Consider the following 17,120-nt stretch of genomic DNA (forward strand, 5'->3'; position numbering starts at 1 on the left):
GGAGGGGACTTAATTGTCCCTAAATTACATGAAATTAAAGATGGCAGTTATACCCTTCACCTTCAATGATGTTTTAATTAGATCCATCCCACCAGCCAGTCCATCTGTGCGTATCCATTTTGGCATATTACTAATGTGTTTAAAGGAAATAAACAAAGCCATGTGTTTTATGTTAAAACAAAGAACATGACATCTTGGTCACATAGCAATTAATAATTTCAGTGGAATTTTATTTCAGCCCAATATTATGATATGGGTAATACACAAAATCACAAGATATTAGTTTTCTATGTGTCAAGACATGTCTAGTACATCAGATGCCCTATTATTAATTTAACCAGTAATTTATTCAGATATTATTGAAAAAATTGGTTTGGGATGCTTCTGGTAGTGAAAGAGCTAAGAGTCTTTTTCACATCTTTCACATGTATTCATGTGAAGCAATTTATTGCTACTATCATATAAGATATCCTCTCTATTTATATATATATATTCATACCAAGCTGCACAACTTACGGTAAATTATTACATGTCTAAAAGTCATCTGTAGTTCAAAGATTTGTTACTGAGCACAAAGGAAAATATGAGACGCTTTGTTAAATGCATAAATAGACTCAGCTGACTTAGCAGACATGTGACCACCAATGCTCAGAAATTTCTTGTGAAGTATAAGGTAGGAAGCCAAAAAGGAAGCATAATGCAATATGTTCTTAAAGTTATACTGGAACATATGAGAAAGAGAGCACAATGCAGTATGACTTACTCTGTAACTAGTCTAACCAGAAAAAAGTAATTATAGTCAGCTCGCCATTAATACTGGGTGGATTATCAAATTTGGAAATAAATTAGGCTAAGGATGCACAACAGCTGCCTTGTTTCCAAACAGTCCAATTAAAGCTGGCAGGGCTTATTAACTCAGGCACAGCACCATCCAGGCATGGCACTGCGGCTTCCAGCCCTGAGCTGGTGCTGGGCAGTCAGGGGGGAAAGCACTTGGGCAGAGCTGGAAGCATGGCACTGACACCTTCAGTCCTGCAGAAGGCACAGTCCCAGCTGCCACCTCACAGCACTGGCCAGACTCCACTGGCTGCTTACCAAGGGATGTTCCTGGCCCTCCTCAAACAGGAACAAGACTGTCCTGTGTAAAACCCCAATTTCAGATTTGAAGATGCACCGATTTCTGTGGACCTACGGTAATACTGGAAGATTTTATATCATTTTGCCAAGACATTTGTTTAGCAGACAAATCTTGAACTTCCAGATGAATTCAAACTTTCTTCTTTCCTTTAAAATTGATCATTCTCCCAACTATGAGATTTTTTGGCTACAGCCAGGCTTTTCTGGGAGGAAGCATCATCTTTTCTTAGAAGCAGTACAATTACTTTATGTAATGAATTACTTCATGCTCAACACTCAATTATTTATTGATTTTACTTGATACTATGATTTCTTACTAGTTTTATAAGCAGTGTGGATCAGTTTAATTGTAGCCATTCTGAGGTTTTTCCCTTAAGTTTTCACACCCTAAGAGCAATTTTTCTTAACGTAATTGAGTCATCTGCAGGTTACAGAATACATGTATACAAATTAATTGGGCTGCTTCCTGGAAGTGATCTCCAGCTCAGTTCACACTTCAATGGCAGGTCTTTTGAGTAATCACCTGACTGATTCTGGGTACTGTGCCTACTGTTTCCCTATTCTCTTTCCATGTGCTCAGAGCTCCTAGAATGGCTATAAGAGTGCTTTTCACTAGAAAGACTTTTTGTAGTGAGTATATTGCACTCAGTACCTGGAGACAGAACATGGAAACTCAGGAAACCCAGAAACTGTGTTTTCTTGTGTCCAAGAATGAGACACCTCTACCCAAAGGACTGCCCATGCCCAAGGTACTTAACTTCTTTTTATGATATTGCTAATGCTGTATAAATAAATTGTTGAAATGTTTGGTGGTAGTGCTGTGGGTTATTTAGATTCTTCTAGAAATGTTATTTGGAGTTACCAAAACTGAATAATTCTTGAGACCCAATAAAACCAAGTGACTGTAAAATTAAATTCAATTACAAATAGGAAACTTTTTGAAATTCAAAACCACCTAGACTGTATTGTGGAAGGTCAATAAAAAGATTTTGATCACTATAAATAAGCAATCTGACAAGTTTATAGCTGTGTAAGAAATGATGCAACAAAGAATGACAACTAGTAAAATGAATCAGCCTTCAGTAAGTTAATGAAGTGCTTTTTATTTTATTCAAATAATACCAGTAGAACCTGTTCTAGAAATAACTATCCTTAACTTTGGAATGACAAAAGGCTTCCACTCTTGAACCTCAAACTAAACAAAGCCATCAAAAGGAAGACAAAAACTTCCAGGTTATTGCACTGATGTGAAGTAAAACCACAAACCACTTCAATGCTTTCCTGGTGAAGGAAATACTTCAATTCAGTGGGTAAGAGCTGTTGCTGAACTATTTCAAGACAAGAGGGGAAAAGAAAGAGGCAAGAGTTTTAACTAAAACTAAGTATTTGGGAAATATTAAAAAATGCCCTGAAGCTACTTTAACGTATAATCTGATGAATCATGGTTCTCTTTTTCTCCATTAATTTCAAGTAACATTTTCAAAATCTCTGATGAAAGAAGAATAAGATCTAACACACACTGACAAAATGGGCTCAGAAGTGATCATGGATTCTTAAGCCCAATGCCTAACTGGTGCCCTATTTCATATTCTATAGAAAAAAAATCACTGACCTCTTTCACCATTCTAAAATTCTCTGAAACATTATTATGATAAATCCATATCCATTTTTATTTTCTCTTTATGTAAATACATACTGTCATCCTTGGTATTTTTGGTATTAGCTAGAGATTTTTTATTATGGTTCAGTGTCTTTATTCAGGCAAGAAAAGGAACTGAATGTGAGACCTCTGTTCTTACTCAAAGGCCTGGAACAGGGAGTCCAGCTTCAGGACTGGTGGAGCAGTCCCACTGTTACGGCTTGGCACATTGGGTTAAAGGTCCCATCACAAGCTTCAGAAGCAATACCAATCAATGTCAGACACACAGAAATACCTTAGCCAAAATTACAGGGTTCAGTGGTCTTTCTCATACATAATTAGAGCAAACAATCATCCAGCCAATCTGCAAGAAGTCTTTTAATCAGAAAAAACCCTCAATCCTTATTAGCAATCACCTTGTCATATAAAATATTTGCTATTGCTTAAGAATGACAGAAGTGGAAAAATCCACTGGGACTTAGACGCAAAAAGCTGGCCGATATCCACGTCTGGAGCTCTTTTACAACTCAAGCTGCATTTTTTGAAATGATTTTCCTTCTTTTAAAAGAGGGCAGCGATGTGAGTTATCTGAAGACTGTGACATTTCTTCCAAGATAAGTAGCATCTTACAGCCAGTACTGTTGTTTGCATATTCTGTTTAACCGGCAGGATTCTTTCTGAAGTCTTCAAAAGTGGGTTTTGTTTTTTTCTTAAGTGACATTCTGGATTTGAGTACCTCCATTTTTATCTCAAGGCACACTGGAACAACAAATGCTACAGCTGACAGGAATGGAGCAACTTACCTGCAAGATCTATAACCCTGGACTTTTGGAGAAGCTAAGGCATCTAAAAGCAATGGACACCCTTCAAAAGCATGTACATAATCAAATGCTCACAGATCAAACTGTGCTTACTTTGCAAATATTAATTTTGCTCAACTAAGCATCGCAATTAATGTCCAAATGCTGGAGTTATCCAACACAATTAAGACAGCATCAAGACAGTCATAAAATCATAACTCAGGACATGAAGGACTAGTAACTTAAAATGCATCCCTTCTAATCGCCCAAGGGTTATGGTGTTATGGGCTATGGCTGTGTGGGGATTTGCCTGTCTGGAGCACAACGAGGTCCCCCAGTTTCGCTTGCAGAGTTGTCCAGGGACCAAGAGCAAATACAGATGCCACGATACGCAAGCGGTTGTGCAGACCCTGGGGAGTGTCCCTGCCCTGCACCTGAGGAGAGCACAGCAAAGGGCTCGCCCGCACCTGCAGGTCCCCAAGCCCCGCCAGCTCAGGCTGAAGGGGGTGATCTTCCCCTGTTTTTTATCGCAGCCTCACAGCCTCGCTCAGCGGAGGGGATATCCCTGCTGCATCCCTCCTTCCGCCGTCCTGCTCCCGGGAGCGGAGCTGCGGGAGGCCGCTCCACGCTGCCGCCCTCCACCGGGGCCTGCGTCCCGCCGCCCGCCGAGCTAATGGCGGCCAGGAGCCTCCCCCAGCGCCCTGCCCGTGACTCGCTTCCTCCAGCGGACGGGAACTGGGCGGAGTGAGCGGCCCCGGCCCCGCCAGCGGAGCCGTCCGGCCGTGCCCGGTGCCTGCAGAGCGCCGCGGCCGCCCCCGCGGGGCCGGAGGAAGGGAGGGAGAGAGGGAGGGGACGCCGCCGAGCCCCGCCGCCGGGGCGTGCCAGCGCCGCTCACCCCGCTCCTGCCAGGGCTCCGCCGCGCCGCACCACCAACATGCCCGCCGTTGACAAGCTCCTCCTGGAAGAGGCTCTGCAGGACAGTCCGCAGGTAGCGACCGCTGCCGGGACAGCCCGTCCGTGTGTTTTCGGTCGGTCGGTGTGACGCACCTGAGCGCTCTGAGGCGGGCTGGCGAGGGCCGGGGAGCGGCGTCCCGTGGCGGGGAGAGGGGCGCCGGGGGCGGTGCGGGGAGGCGGCTCAGGGCGAGCTCGGCGGCCGGAGCCAGCGGGGATGCGCTGAGACGGGCGGACGGCACCCGTGCGGCCGCGGGGGAGGTCTGGTGTCCCGAGGGGAGTTCGTCGGGGGAAAAGCAGGCAGAGTCTGCACCTCGGGGTCTCCTGGGACGAGGGCTGTCCCCCAGCGCGGGGGGCACCGTGTCCTTTTCTACTCAGCGCCCTGAGTGAAACTCCTGTGGCCTTTTCCTCGCACCGTCCCGTCTGGGTGCGCGCTCGGTGCTGTGAGGGTTGCCCTGAACGGCCGAGGTGTGTCGGGGAAGGACGGGTGGGCAGGGCTCGGTGCGCTGGCTTCCCCCGAAGGGAAAGGGACACCTGTGCGCTGTGAGTCACCTGGCCCCGGTGACAGAATGGGCTGGAGGAGTGTCGCCACCGGCGTCCCTGCTCCTCAAGGGCCGCAGTTCCCATACAGGAGCTCCCATGAGGACAAGTGAGGCGGATCCCACCGAAGATGACCTTCTGAAGGGATCAGAGGAACCAGGAGAGGCGCTGCCCTTCCTTACCCATGTGCAGGCAGGGCGGGAGGATGTTCCTCCTTTGGCCCCAGGGCAGCGCCCCGTGCCCCGCCGCCAGGAGCCGCGATGTGACACAGCTGCACAAGGGACCCCTGGCACTGTGGAAGCCCCACAGGGAAGAACATGCCACGTCTTGATGTATTCAGGGGCTGGTTGAGTGGAAGAGAGAAGTAACAGGAAGGGGAAAGAATGGAAATTCCACGGAGGGATGTGGAAGGTGTGCTTGGAGACCAAGCGTGGTGCAGAGAGAGATACGAAAGTAGTTGGTGAAGTGGGCAAAGACCAAATGAGGGCAGGGTGGATCAGTATGGGTCCAGCTCCCAAGTAAATGTGTGTTGTAATCCTAACTTGTCTGCTGATGGATCAGGAGGAGGAATGAATAGGTAAGCTGTGGAGCAGATTGCTGCAAGGTGTTATAGAGTCTGTCATGAGACATTCTGAAGTGCACCTGTCAGGACTTAATGAGCCTTGGGTCTTATCTTAATTGCCTCATTTTATCCTGTTCTTTTTTGTAATTTCATGAAATCCCATTCTAGTAAGAAGGATTTCCATCATCTCTTTGATGTGGTGTATTTGTAATCGTCCTTGGAATTTTAAACACTGCGCTGGAGGAAGTGTTGAGTAACGTGATGTTACACCAAAGTCAGCCCTGCTTGGAGCAGAGGTTTGGACAAGGTGACCTGCAGAGTTCCTTACCAGCCTGAGCTTTTCTGTGTTCCACAGTTTACCAGAATGTGCCAGATTTATTATGGGTAGTTAGTAACATTTTTAGTGTTAACCTATCTACTGCATCCTAAAGCCGAAGAAATTGATGTGCAGGAGAAGTGAACTAATTTACCTCTTCAGTCAACACTTCCCTCGATGATTAAAAATGTAACACTGACTGAAAGCAGCTGAACAATGCACTGAACTGGATTTGGAGGTCGTCGTATTTCCTGTGTCCTGAAATGAAGGCTGTCAATGTCTCCTTTGCAATCAGTGGAATACCAGGCAACACATAAACTTGAGCATTGGCAGGATGTTTTTTCTTGATTTGGTCATTGCTTTCTCTTTAAGCTCTACAGCTTTCAGAGGGAGAGACATTGTTTAATTTATATAATGTCCCAGTGTTGCTAAAATATATTCTTTTGATGCAAGGAAGCAGGAGTGGTTTTTTTCAGTCTTTTCTGTTTTTATGATTTTTTTCACTGGGGGGAACTTTAGATTCACGAAGTCAGGGCAAAAAAATTAGTCTCTGTTCCACAGAAATAAGCAACATAGCATCTTATAGGATCATTTACTTCTGTGAGAAGGAGCCTGATTCTCCTCTGCTCTGTGCAGTCACAGTGCAAAGGGATGGTGAAATGAGGCTGTAACATCACTTTTTATAATCTGTGGAAGTATGTGATTTACATGCAAGACCAAGGAGAATTATGCCAAAGTTATTTCTTCATCAGGTTTCTGGAACTTTATTTATCTCTACTCATCAATAGAGTACTTTTGTCTTGATTTGTCTCCAGACACTGGCTGAAAGATGCCATAAGAAGTGTCTTAATTTTGAGGTGTTTGGCTACAAAATAGAGAACAAATCATGTCAGCAGTCATGCTAAAATCAAGAGAAGTACTTACATGAAGCTAGAAACTATCTTTCCAGAAATTGAGATAATGTGAATAATGGGGCCTCCTAAATGTTAGCTTAATATTTGGATTATTGGTTTATTTCAGCAACATTAGCTGCTATTCCAAAATTTATCAAAATAGCAACAAAGAAAATACACGCATCTTGGTATTTTGTTGCAGTGAATTTTGTATGGTATTCTTACATGTTAAAGTTTCCAAGAATAACTTCCAAACTGTCTGAATCATTTATTGTTTTTATTATTTTTGAACAATGTGCTAATAACAGAGGCCAAGACTTTCAGAAGTTGGTTCCTGGAGCTGCTATACCTCAAGCCATATTTAGACAAATGAAAAATCTGAGCCTGCAAAAATTCAGTAAAGTTTACAAATGTAGCTGACATTCCTGTATTTGGGAACCTTTTCCAGCAGGATGAAGTGTGTGATTTGTGGCCTACTTCAGGCAATTTCTTTATAACTTTTGAGTTTTGGCTTGATAAACATTATGTCAAGTTTTATAATTTTTGCTTTCCCCAGATTTATTTTTTCACCAACTTTGTACCCTGTACTTTTCACGTTCCTTTGTAACACAGCTTGAACACTGTATAGATACAAGATATTTTATTGACATTATTTTGCTCGTTTCAATACATCATTGAAAACAAAACAGAAACCAGATATTTTTGAAAATCAATATGTTTTCAGTTACTGAAATAATATCTTAGTGTGGAAAACTCTTGAAATCATGCTGCAGTCCTTACAGGGGAGTTCTGTACAAAGGGCCTTTAAACATTTGGGTTCTTGCTATCTGTTTCATCAAATTGGACTTCTCTCCATTCTCTGGTTTTTATATTCACTTTATTTGAAAACAATACTTTGTAATGCATATTCCCTTACATGCTAGGATCTCAAACTGGCTTCCCAAACTGCCAGCATCTCTCAGGTAGGAAGTGTTGTAGCAACTCAGCACATCAGCAGAGTGAACTGCTGAGAGCTTTTAAAGTTACTCAGAGTAAGAAGGTACCGAAGAGAACCCAAAGACTGACTCCCAGGTCACGTATTTTAACTGCTGAGCAGCACTAGTTTCTGGCTTAGATACTTCTCAGCAGAGATGGAAAGATAGTTAATCACAGGCCAGGATTCTTGAAGGATGCTGGTGCTGACTTTTTCAGGACAAGAAAGTTTGGGCAGTAAGTTTTGCAGAGAAGAATAAATGCCTTAGGGAAGTGCATGTGCCTTCTGTTAAAATAGTGGAGTACCTTAAAACTTTGAAAATAAATTTCCCAAATTCAATCCTGGATGCCTCAGGTCGATTAGAGATTCCTGTAGTAGGAGGATAAATAAAGCACTTGCTCTTTTGCAGGACTGACATGTCTATGAAAGTACTGGAGTTTATGTATGCCCCTCATGTAAGCAGATGAAGCTCATTAATGTCATATGAGTTAGCTGTACAGATGGAGAGACATTTCCAGTTAGCCTCAAATAGATTGGATTTATCAAAGCTAAGACTAAGTATGGATCATGATTTTGTTAAAGGGACAGTCTTTCCTCTTTAATTATTGTAAAGATCTAGCAAATTCTGGAGCCCAGCATTATTCTGAAATGTCTTTTCTTTCCCTTTCGGGAGCTGTTTCAGCAACATAATTCTTTATTCCTGATGATTGCACCAAAACAAACCAAGGGAATTTGTTTAAGGTAACACGAATTCTTCCTTCCTGTTCCAGCTTGCTGACAAGGATGAGTTAGCAGAGTGAAGAAAGGACAGGGTATCTCCAAGTGGGTGTATCCTTGTGTGCCTCTTGGAGATGAACACTCAGTTGTTTGGTCCAGTGACATCAGCTCGCTTTGGCCTTGGCCCCTTAAGAGTTGCTCAAGACAGTAGGGAGTGAATAACAGAGTGTAAATTATCTCACTGGAAAGGGGTGCTTTCAGTGCACTCTGACACTGGAGAAGTAAAATGAGCAAGCTGTGGTGTTTGACCCCCAGTCCTTAACGTGGTTTGAATTACTGTTGTCAGCAGGAAGATACTCAGGATTTTTTACATTCCTAATTATGTTGGAAGGACTGTCTATTAGTTGGAACAAGAGCCTGGGAGTCAGGATGTGGCCATTACATTATATCACTTTGACTCTTTGTGCCTCAGTTCCTATCCTTAATAAAAGAACTGATGTTCCATGTGTTTAGTGATTCTGAATAAACAGAATAGTGCAAGTCAAGGGCATTTCTGATGGATTTTTACTTTTTACTGGCATCTCTTTGTAGTTGTTTATGGTTCTTTTTAATATTTCCACTCAGGACTAAAAACTGTTTGCTTTTTTTTTCTTTCATTGAAGACTCGTTCTTTGCTCAGTGTCTTTGAAGAAGATGCAGGAACCCTTACTGAATACACAAATCAGTTGCTTCAGGCAATGCAACGAGTCTATGGTGCCCAGGTAATTTTACATTTCTATTTCTTTTGTTCAATGTGGAGTAGAAGATAAATTGCTATTATGATGCTATTATTTACATTAAAGTTGCTAAGTACATGTACCTTCCGTGGTTTAAGAGGAATTGTGGGTGTTTTTCATCTGGTAGCTGAACCTCTTCGTGCCTTGATGCTCAGAAAACTCGTATTTATGAAAAAAAAAGAGTTATTTACTGTGTCTCCAAACAATTAATCAAAGTAAAATTGTGCTCCCTCCTTTTGGGGAGGCCAGCCATGACAAAATTGCTTGACAAAATGTAGACACAATTCCCAGGTCTGCACACTGACTTTAGGCACCTAACTTTGATGCTGTGACTCACCTCTTGGAGGGAACTGCCCATGTCCATTGATTACAGGGCAGACGTGCACTTTGGGTCATACTAAAATCAAGTGCCTACAGTAGCTGAGAAAAAAAAAAATGAGCTGGATCAGGAAAAATAACATTTTCTAGAGTGTTTACATGACCTAGATGACTAAATCTCTTTGAAAGTAAAACCTGTATGAGAAATTATATCCAGTGCTTTGGAAAATGTAAATCTGAGTGATTTTCAGTGCAGCTGATTCCCATGTGCATAAAATTAGGTGTTTCAAAATGCCGTATCTGGGTCTTTAAAGACGTAACACAATGTCTCATGGAAGTTTTGCAAGTATTTATGTAGGTTAAATTCCTGGGTTCACTAGAAACAACTTTTCTATTCTTAAACCAGTAAATCACAGTACACAGAGAGATTAAGAGCTATGGGGTATTTTGAATTTCCCTGAGGAGTGCCTGATCCTTACATTATTAGAAATCAGCTCAGCTATGAGTCAACTGCAAGTGTATGTCCGTTTGGTGGGATTGCTCTTTGGGTGACTGATGGTTTGACAGTGAAGAACCATTTCTCCAGGATCTGGCTGCCTATACCTGGAGGATACAGCTTTGGAGAGCTTCAAAGTTTTCATGTCCTGGATGTTGTGGAGATGCAGAGCAGCCAGCAGTGCTTAGGTACATAGGAAATGATGCAGGGCATGGCCCAGGGAGGGCTCGAGAGGTGACATGAAATCAGCACTGAAAGTCAGGGATAGGCATTTTGGTAGTCATGGTTCTTTAAGAGTAACAAAGAGCAGGGGGACATTGAGTGGTAGGAATCTGACAGCAAAGACTGGGTAGGGTTGAAATGGATGAGGAAGGGAATCAGGAGATAAATCTGATTTTCAATGTCCAGCTTGTGGGCTGCATGCCCCTTTCTGCTGATAATGACGTTTTAGGATGTCTTTTTAGGAAGTGCTTGCTCTGGTCTGTGATTCAAGGAAAAAAAAAAGCTTTTTCTGCTTTTGTTTGCCCCTTCCTTTTCATCTTGGTTTTTAGCCTTCTCCATTTGTTTCACCACAATTATAACATTTCCTTTTTCTTCTCATTATCTCAGTATATTTACCTGTCAGTAGTTTGCAGTACTACTGAGTCTACTTCATTTCTCTAGCACTTTTTGGCCACTTCTTTCCTGAGCACTGCTTTAGTTTGATGTAAATATTCAGTCATTTGTGAATATTGGATATATTCTTTGAAATAGGTCTTCGGAGTTTGATGCAATTTTGAGATATAGAAATAGAAGGGTAATGCTGAATTGCCTACTAAACATAAATGGACAGTTAAGAAAAACGTTTGTGCTATTTCTTGGCTGCCTAATCACAACTTGAGAGAGAGAAAAAGCACTTTTGTTGCTGTGTTATCTGGGCCTCAGTAGCAGGTGTTGCCAACTCTGTAAAAGCTGAGAGTATTGAGAAACTGTCTGAATTTGCCTTTTTATTTCCCTGGCTTAAATTTTATCTCTGCAAAGTCAGATTTTCTCTTTGCAAAGTCATTGTCATCTCCTGCTCTGATTTCCGTATCTATAAGATAGGAGTTACAGTTTCTGACCTACTTTAAAACAATGACCATAAAATGACTGGGATCACTGTCATGACAGTCAGACAAAGCAGCAGTGGTTGAGGCTGGTTGTGCCAGTCTCCAGTACTGAAAATTCAGGGTTTATGCCCTCTCAAAACACTTATGACAGTTTACAAAAATGTTAACTTTGTTTTCTTCCATAGTTTTTTTTCTGAACTTTGACATTTCTCAGATGTCTTAACCATGTTTTCAAGATTTTTTTTTTGGGCTAGCTTACTAGAAGTTTGGTGTTTCTTGTGATGAAAACTCAGATTTTCATGTAATTCAAACCACTGTGGCTTGTGATCAAATAACAACAGTTAACATTGCTCCTGTGCAAAGTCTCAGGGGAGTAGCAATTAGTACCAACTGCATGCTGTTAATTAACCATGTGGATGTATGATTATAGCTGTCTATAGCTGTCTCAAAACACTGCTCTGTGTGGAGAGCCACACTAAATTTGTAAAGTGACTGCTCAAACTGCTTTTAGCACTTGGATCAGTGCATTTGAAAGAAGTGTGAAAAAGAAATACTTGGCCATATTTTTTAAAAAAACATTTAGGAAAATGGGAATCCTTTTAAACATCTTTTCAGACTTCCATGTGTTCGATCAGGACTTTAAAAAGAGTGTAAGGAGGGATGTGCAGCATCCCGTGCAGCAGTGGCTCTGCTTCCTGTGCTGCAGCTGGGTGATGCATGGGTAGCAGATTGCCCTGGCTGCAGGGCCCTGGGTGCTTTACAAGCCTCTGGTTGCCTTGCAGGATGAGGACATTGCTCTCACCTTCCTGGGCACCCACACCACATGGGATCAGGGGGTGACTCTTCTGCACATGGAGCTCTTTAGTGAGAAAGGGGCTGTGATGCTACAAGGCAGATGCATTGTGCGATGCCCTGATAGAGGAGAAGTCACAGGACCCAAAAGCAGTACTTAAGGAGTGAGGTTGCCCTGATGCCCTGATTAAGAAGTCACAGAACCCAAAAGTAGCACTGGAGGAGTGAGGTTTGGTTGATCTGGCAAACCAATGTGATTACATACAATAAAGCACAGTGGAGCATTTTTATGTTTGTCAAATAAACCACACCTGTGTGAGTACATATTCTGCTTCCTGCTGTAGGTGTCCCAGCTGTGCTACAGTACCCTGAAATAGTTACCACAGTAGTGGTCTTATACAGGAACTCTTCCTTATAGAGTTTATCCTTGTAGTGCTTCCTTCTTGCATGCAAGCCCTGATGTTGCATCTGACATTACTGTTGGTTTCTGTAAATGTTGTGTTTGTCTGGATGTTTTAGTTCCTGATAAATGAAAAATATTATAAGGCAGCAGCAAACAAGGACTGTTGGAAAATGTAATTTGCTTAATTTACAATGCTGAGGTTCTTGCAATGGTGTATGAGCAAAGTGTGCCCAGTTTACCTTCCTGACCACTGTCGTAGTAAATTGTTTTCAGAGCTTTAGTATCATTTCCAGTTCTCCATCAGGCTATAGAAATGGCTGAGCTGGGAATCAAAATGCCTTTAGTAAATTTAGGAGACTCTTGTGTCTCTATCTTAGAAGGAATAAACAGTTGAGCGGGCGAGAGTAAGACGCAGTATTTTGTCATTGTAAAGAGATTTCATCTCATGAGTCCTGTCTAGAAACAGGGGCAGTGATGTCAGAAGAGGAGTAAAAAGAAACACATGTTGTCTTTATCAATAAATTTGGAGAGGGAATACCATGGGAATTGTGAAGCATGATCTTGTTCAGCATCTCTGTCTCTGTGAGCAATTGTCTTGTGATTCCAGAGGTGCAGAGGCAAAGCAGCAACAACCTCTGGAGCTTACTGCCTTTTTACATCCAGACTCTTAGAGAAACACCATAACTCCAAACAGTTATGGAATAGTCTTGGTTTATAGATACCACATTACATGGGTGTCAGGTCAGCTTGAATCTGTTGAGCTATTTTAAGTAGCGCTTTGTAAGTGTTACTTCTCTCTGCAAATTCATGGTTCCTCATGTCTGCATTGTTCAGCAGTGCTGCTTGTTTGATTTTCCTGTGTATTGCCTTCAGAAGGCTGTAACTCAATAGGTGGGTGTCAGGCTCTTTAGGCTATGCATGGACTTTCATATTTATTATGTTGCATAGCTAACCCCAGGTGCTGAGACTTCTTGCTTAATTAGCAAGTAAGCATTGATACAGCTTTTCTTTTAATTGTTTTCTCTTCATGTCTTCAGGAACAATTTTGTTGCCTTTTCAAATTATAAGACCTTTTTTTCCTAAAACATTTTAATGGAACAAAAATTAAGTTAGAATTTTATAAACTTTTAGTTCAACATAGAGAAGCTTCAACTGAGCGTTAGAATGGGACAAACATTTGCAATAAATTGCAGTTGTCATCACTGACTTCTGTGAAATACTGTATGTATTATTATTCCATACTCATAGGTTTGCATCATATCTCTTACCTTCCTGAGGCATACTCACCTTATATGAATGTCATTGTCTATGTCATTTGCTGACAGAGATGAGCACATGAGAACTAATATATTTACAAAGGCAGGGGAGTTGGATTTAGTACTGCCTATAAAGTCAGCATTGTCACCGTGCCTGGAAGCAAGTAAACATTTTGCTAAGGAGGATCTGGAGATCTGAGGCAGCATAAATGTATGGATATCCTGCTGGTAGTAATTGTTTTGACAGAAGATATTCTTTCTGTGCTGAGCTAACCACCCTATTGTAGCTGCTCTTGGTGTTTTTCAGCAGGGCTTTGACTGGTGGCTTCTATTCCTTGGAGCTATTGGATGATCCTTTGCTGAGCTGTTCCCATTTGTAAGGATGGAAAGCCATGCTGTGAATCAGCACCAGGGCAAGCCATATGTTAGCCTGATCTTGTAAAATGCTGTGCAGCCTGAGCACCCCAGTGAGGCTTAGCTTCTGCAACCCTGGGTTCACATTTCCAAGCCATTTAATATGCAAACCTAAGCCTGTGGGACTGTGCCATTTACTAGATTGCTGGATAATTCTGTGTTGTAGGAAGGTAAGCATATGTAAATAGAGCTGCCTAAAACTGTTGTATCAAGACACAGTTCTTTCTGTGCTGTGTCTGACTTGGAAGGTAAATGTGTGCTGAGTTCTGAAGGGGTGGACAGGCTGCAGCTACCTCATGGGTCTTCCACTTCAACCGCATTCCTGGGTCTTTTTTCTCTTTGATGAAGCATCAAGTTTTCCCAGATGTAAGCCAAAATGTATTGTGTGTCATTCTGTGTCTATACAGAGTGCATGGACAAATACCTTTACCAGTGTCATGCTTGTTTATGTGAAGCAGCCTTTGGCAGTTCTGTGTTGCAGTTTTAAAAATGCCAACAGTAGCTGGAGTAGGACAGTTGCTTTGCAGAAAGCTTCATTATATTGGGATTTGAACTGGGCATGCTGGAATAGTTCTGTGTCTTTAGAAGTTAATTTATAGCTCAACTTAATCCTTTACATGCCCTCAAATCTGTAGTCTGTTAGACAACTGTCTACAGAAATACCTTCGGATTTCAGCAGATTAGTCCTCAGTGTTTATTTTGGAAAAATACAGAGATCCTAAAAATGGATGGGCTGCATCACTGGGAAATTGTAAATGGCATGAATATTTTAATGCAGAGGTTGTAGAAAAATCAGTCTCTTCTGATGATATGAACAGCTTAGTGAATAAAAGTGATAATGAAGAAGGTGGAATCAGCCGCAAGTCTTTGCTCTGGGCACTAACTCAGAAAATAAGCTGGACTTTTTTTTTCACCCCTGGCTTATTTGAAGGCTGAGTCAGGTATTGAAGTAACTTGAAAATTAAACAGTATTTTTAAATCAGCTGTTTTTCATTTTGGGTAGATTAATTCTAGATTCAAGCCACCACTTCCATTACCTTATCCATTTGAACTAGACTCCTAGAAATCTATTACTAGGGCTATCATGCAAGTCAGGGTTAAAGAAAAGGGGAAAAAAACCCCACATCTGCAATCACTACTCATTTCATTATACTTGTTTACATAAAGTTTTTTCTTTCTTCTGGTACACTTTTTTATATTAATGCTGGAGAGATGTCTTCCCTGTTAAATAAAACCATCTAGTGTGAATGAATGTATTTGTATGGCCCAATACTGGCTAAGTTTGCCTTCATTTAGAAGGCTTCAATTTATGTTTGGGATTTTATTGAGTTTTTGCTTGATATATTGTCTCATTCATAGCTCTCCCACTCCATAAATGCGTGATGAATTCTGAAATGTCAAGATAATGTGGAAGAGATGTGGAGTCAGGAATGTATTGTAGCTTTTCTTTTGCTGTGGTGTATTGAATTGCAGTCACTTCAGGACAAAGGACATCAGTGTTGCTGTATCCATGGGAAAATGCCTTGGAAATAGATTAAAACCTGTTAAAATAATTTGCCTGGATTTAGTGGATCTGTCAATTGAAGCAATGCAAATAACTTCTAAGTCTTGGAACTGAATGGCAGCAAGGCAGGGGGAGGGGAAAAGGCTGATTAGGAAGAAATGGGAGGGGGATTAAACCAAACTTTCCCAGATTAGTATGCTTAGCAATGCAGTATTACCACTAGGTCAGCAGAGCACTTTGCCTGCTTCCTGTTCCTTATGCAATGGACTGTGTTTCAACTTGCTAGCTTAACTTGATTTGTTTACAGTTTTGGGGTGTGTTTTGTTTTGATTTTTGTTTGGTTTTGTTTTTTTCCCAAATGATACAGTTAATGATTTTGTACCTCTAATGGGAACTAAGTCTAGCAGGTGTTGGGAGGGAGGATGAAGGACACAGGATTCATTTTTTCACATGGGTAGGGATTGAGGATTGAGTAACAAGTTTGTGGTGTTCTGACACAAAGAACTGAGCCAATAAATGAAAAATGTGACCAGCTGGCAGTAGTGGGTTGTGAGTAATACATGGAACTGTTGTCCCCAAATCAGCCTAAAATCCCAAAGTAAGTTTTGTGTCAGGCACGTCTCTCAATTTGTTCTGTATCTGGAGTAGTAGGCTATGAATGTCTGCCTGAGGTCAGTTAATTAACTGTTGTCACTTGATTGTGTACTTGGTAAGGTGTTGTTAATTTACAGCCCTTCGAGATCCTCAGGGTTTATGAATTCTCCCATTATCCTGTCACATACTGGAGATCACTTCTGGGGAGTGGTAATCCCCATAAAATGCTTATTCCACTCATCTCTTTACACTGCCCATCTTCAAACTTCCCCACACACATGAGTAGTGATGCCCTTTGAATATTAAGTGAGGAAATTGAGGATTGAGTCTGAAAACCAAACTGGCAGAAGCCTTGTGGATGGTGGACACAAAGGAACAGGATGTCTTTGGCCAGGGTTCTTTAGGGGTTGGGGATTTTGGTTGGTTGTTTTTTTTTTATCAGCCCATTATTCTGAAGCATCTTTTAGTTTAGGAAATTTAAGCCAGAAGCATGTATTCTCTGGATTCAAAGCAGGTCACAAAACTGCAGAGTTTGCAGGAATAAGTAAATTGAAATAAACAGGGAAAAGAGGCGTGTTTCTGACACTTGATTTATTTCAGAAGAGTTCTCTCACCCTGATCCAGCTGTACAAGTTTCAGTTGGCTTTCAGTACCTGTGTCAGGACTTAGAACTGGGTAAGAGCTGCAAGAACACTATCTTTGAGGTTGTGTTTATGAAAAAGATGCCAGGTCTGAGAACCTCTGCTTCTTTTTGTAATCTTAATTTTCTCCCACATGCATACAAACAAACCCTTTTAATGTCTTCTGTATACTTGCAGGGAGTCCTGTCCTCCCTGTCATAAACTCATTGCTTGCTAGCTCCCACTTTGAAGGTGGCAAAGTCTCTCTGGTTGGGGAGACTGCTTGGGGGCAGATAGTTTAGGCTCATTCCTATCCATGTCTGACCCCTTA

At 41.7% G+C, this 17,120-nt stretch overlaps 1 protein-coding gene across 2 annotated transcripts in view; it reads left to right on the forward strand.

Moving 5' to 3' along the window:
* Positions 1-4,422: 4,422 nt before the first annotated feature.
* The window catches only part of APPL2 (adaptor protein, phosphotyrosine interacting with PH domain and leucine zipper 2), a 33,276-nt gene continuing 20,578 nt past the window's right edge, over positions 4,423-17,120 (forward strand). Inside the window, exons 1-2 of one of the 2 annotated variants that reach the window (XM_015628196.3) lie at positions 4,423-4,564; positions 9,191-9,289. In XM_015628196.3, coding sequence (XP_015483682.1) covers positions 4,511-4,564; positions 9,191-9,289 — 153 coding nt within the window. In that variant the 5' untranslated portion in view covers positions 4,423-4,510. The other variant, XM_015628197.3, reaches the window with a different exon arrangement.

This window comes from Parus major, chromosome 1A, assembly GCF_001522545.3.
Source record: "Parus major isolate Abel chromosome 1A, Parus_major1.1, whole genome shotgun sequence".
In the NCBI taxonomy this organism is placed as follows: domain Eukaryota; kingdom Metazoa; phylum Chordata; class Aves; order Passeriformes; family Paridae; genus Parus; species Parus major.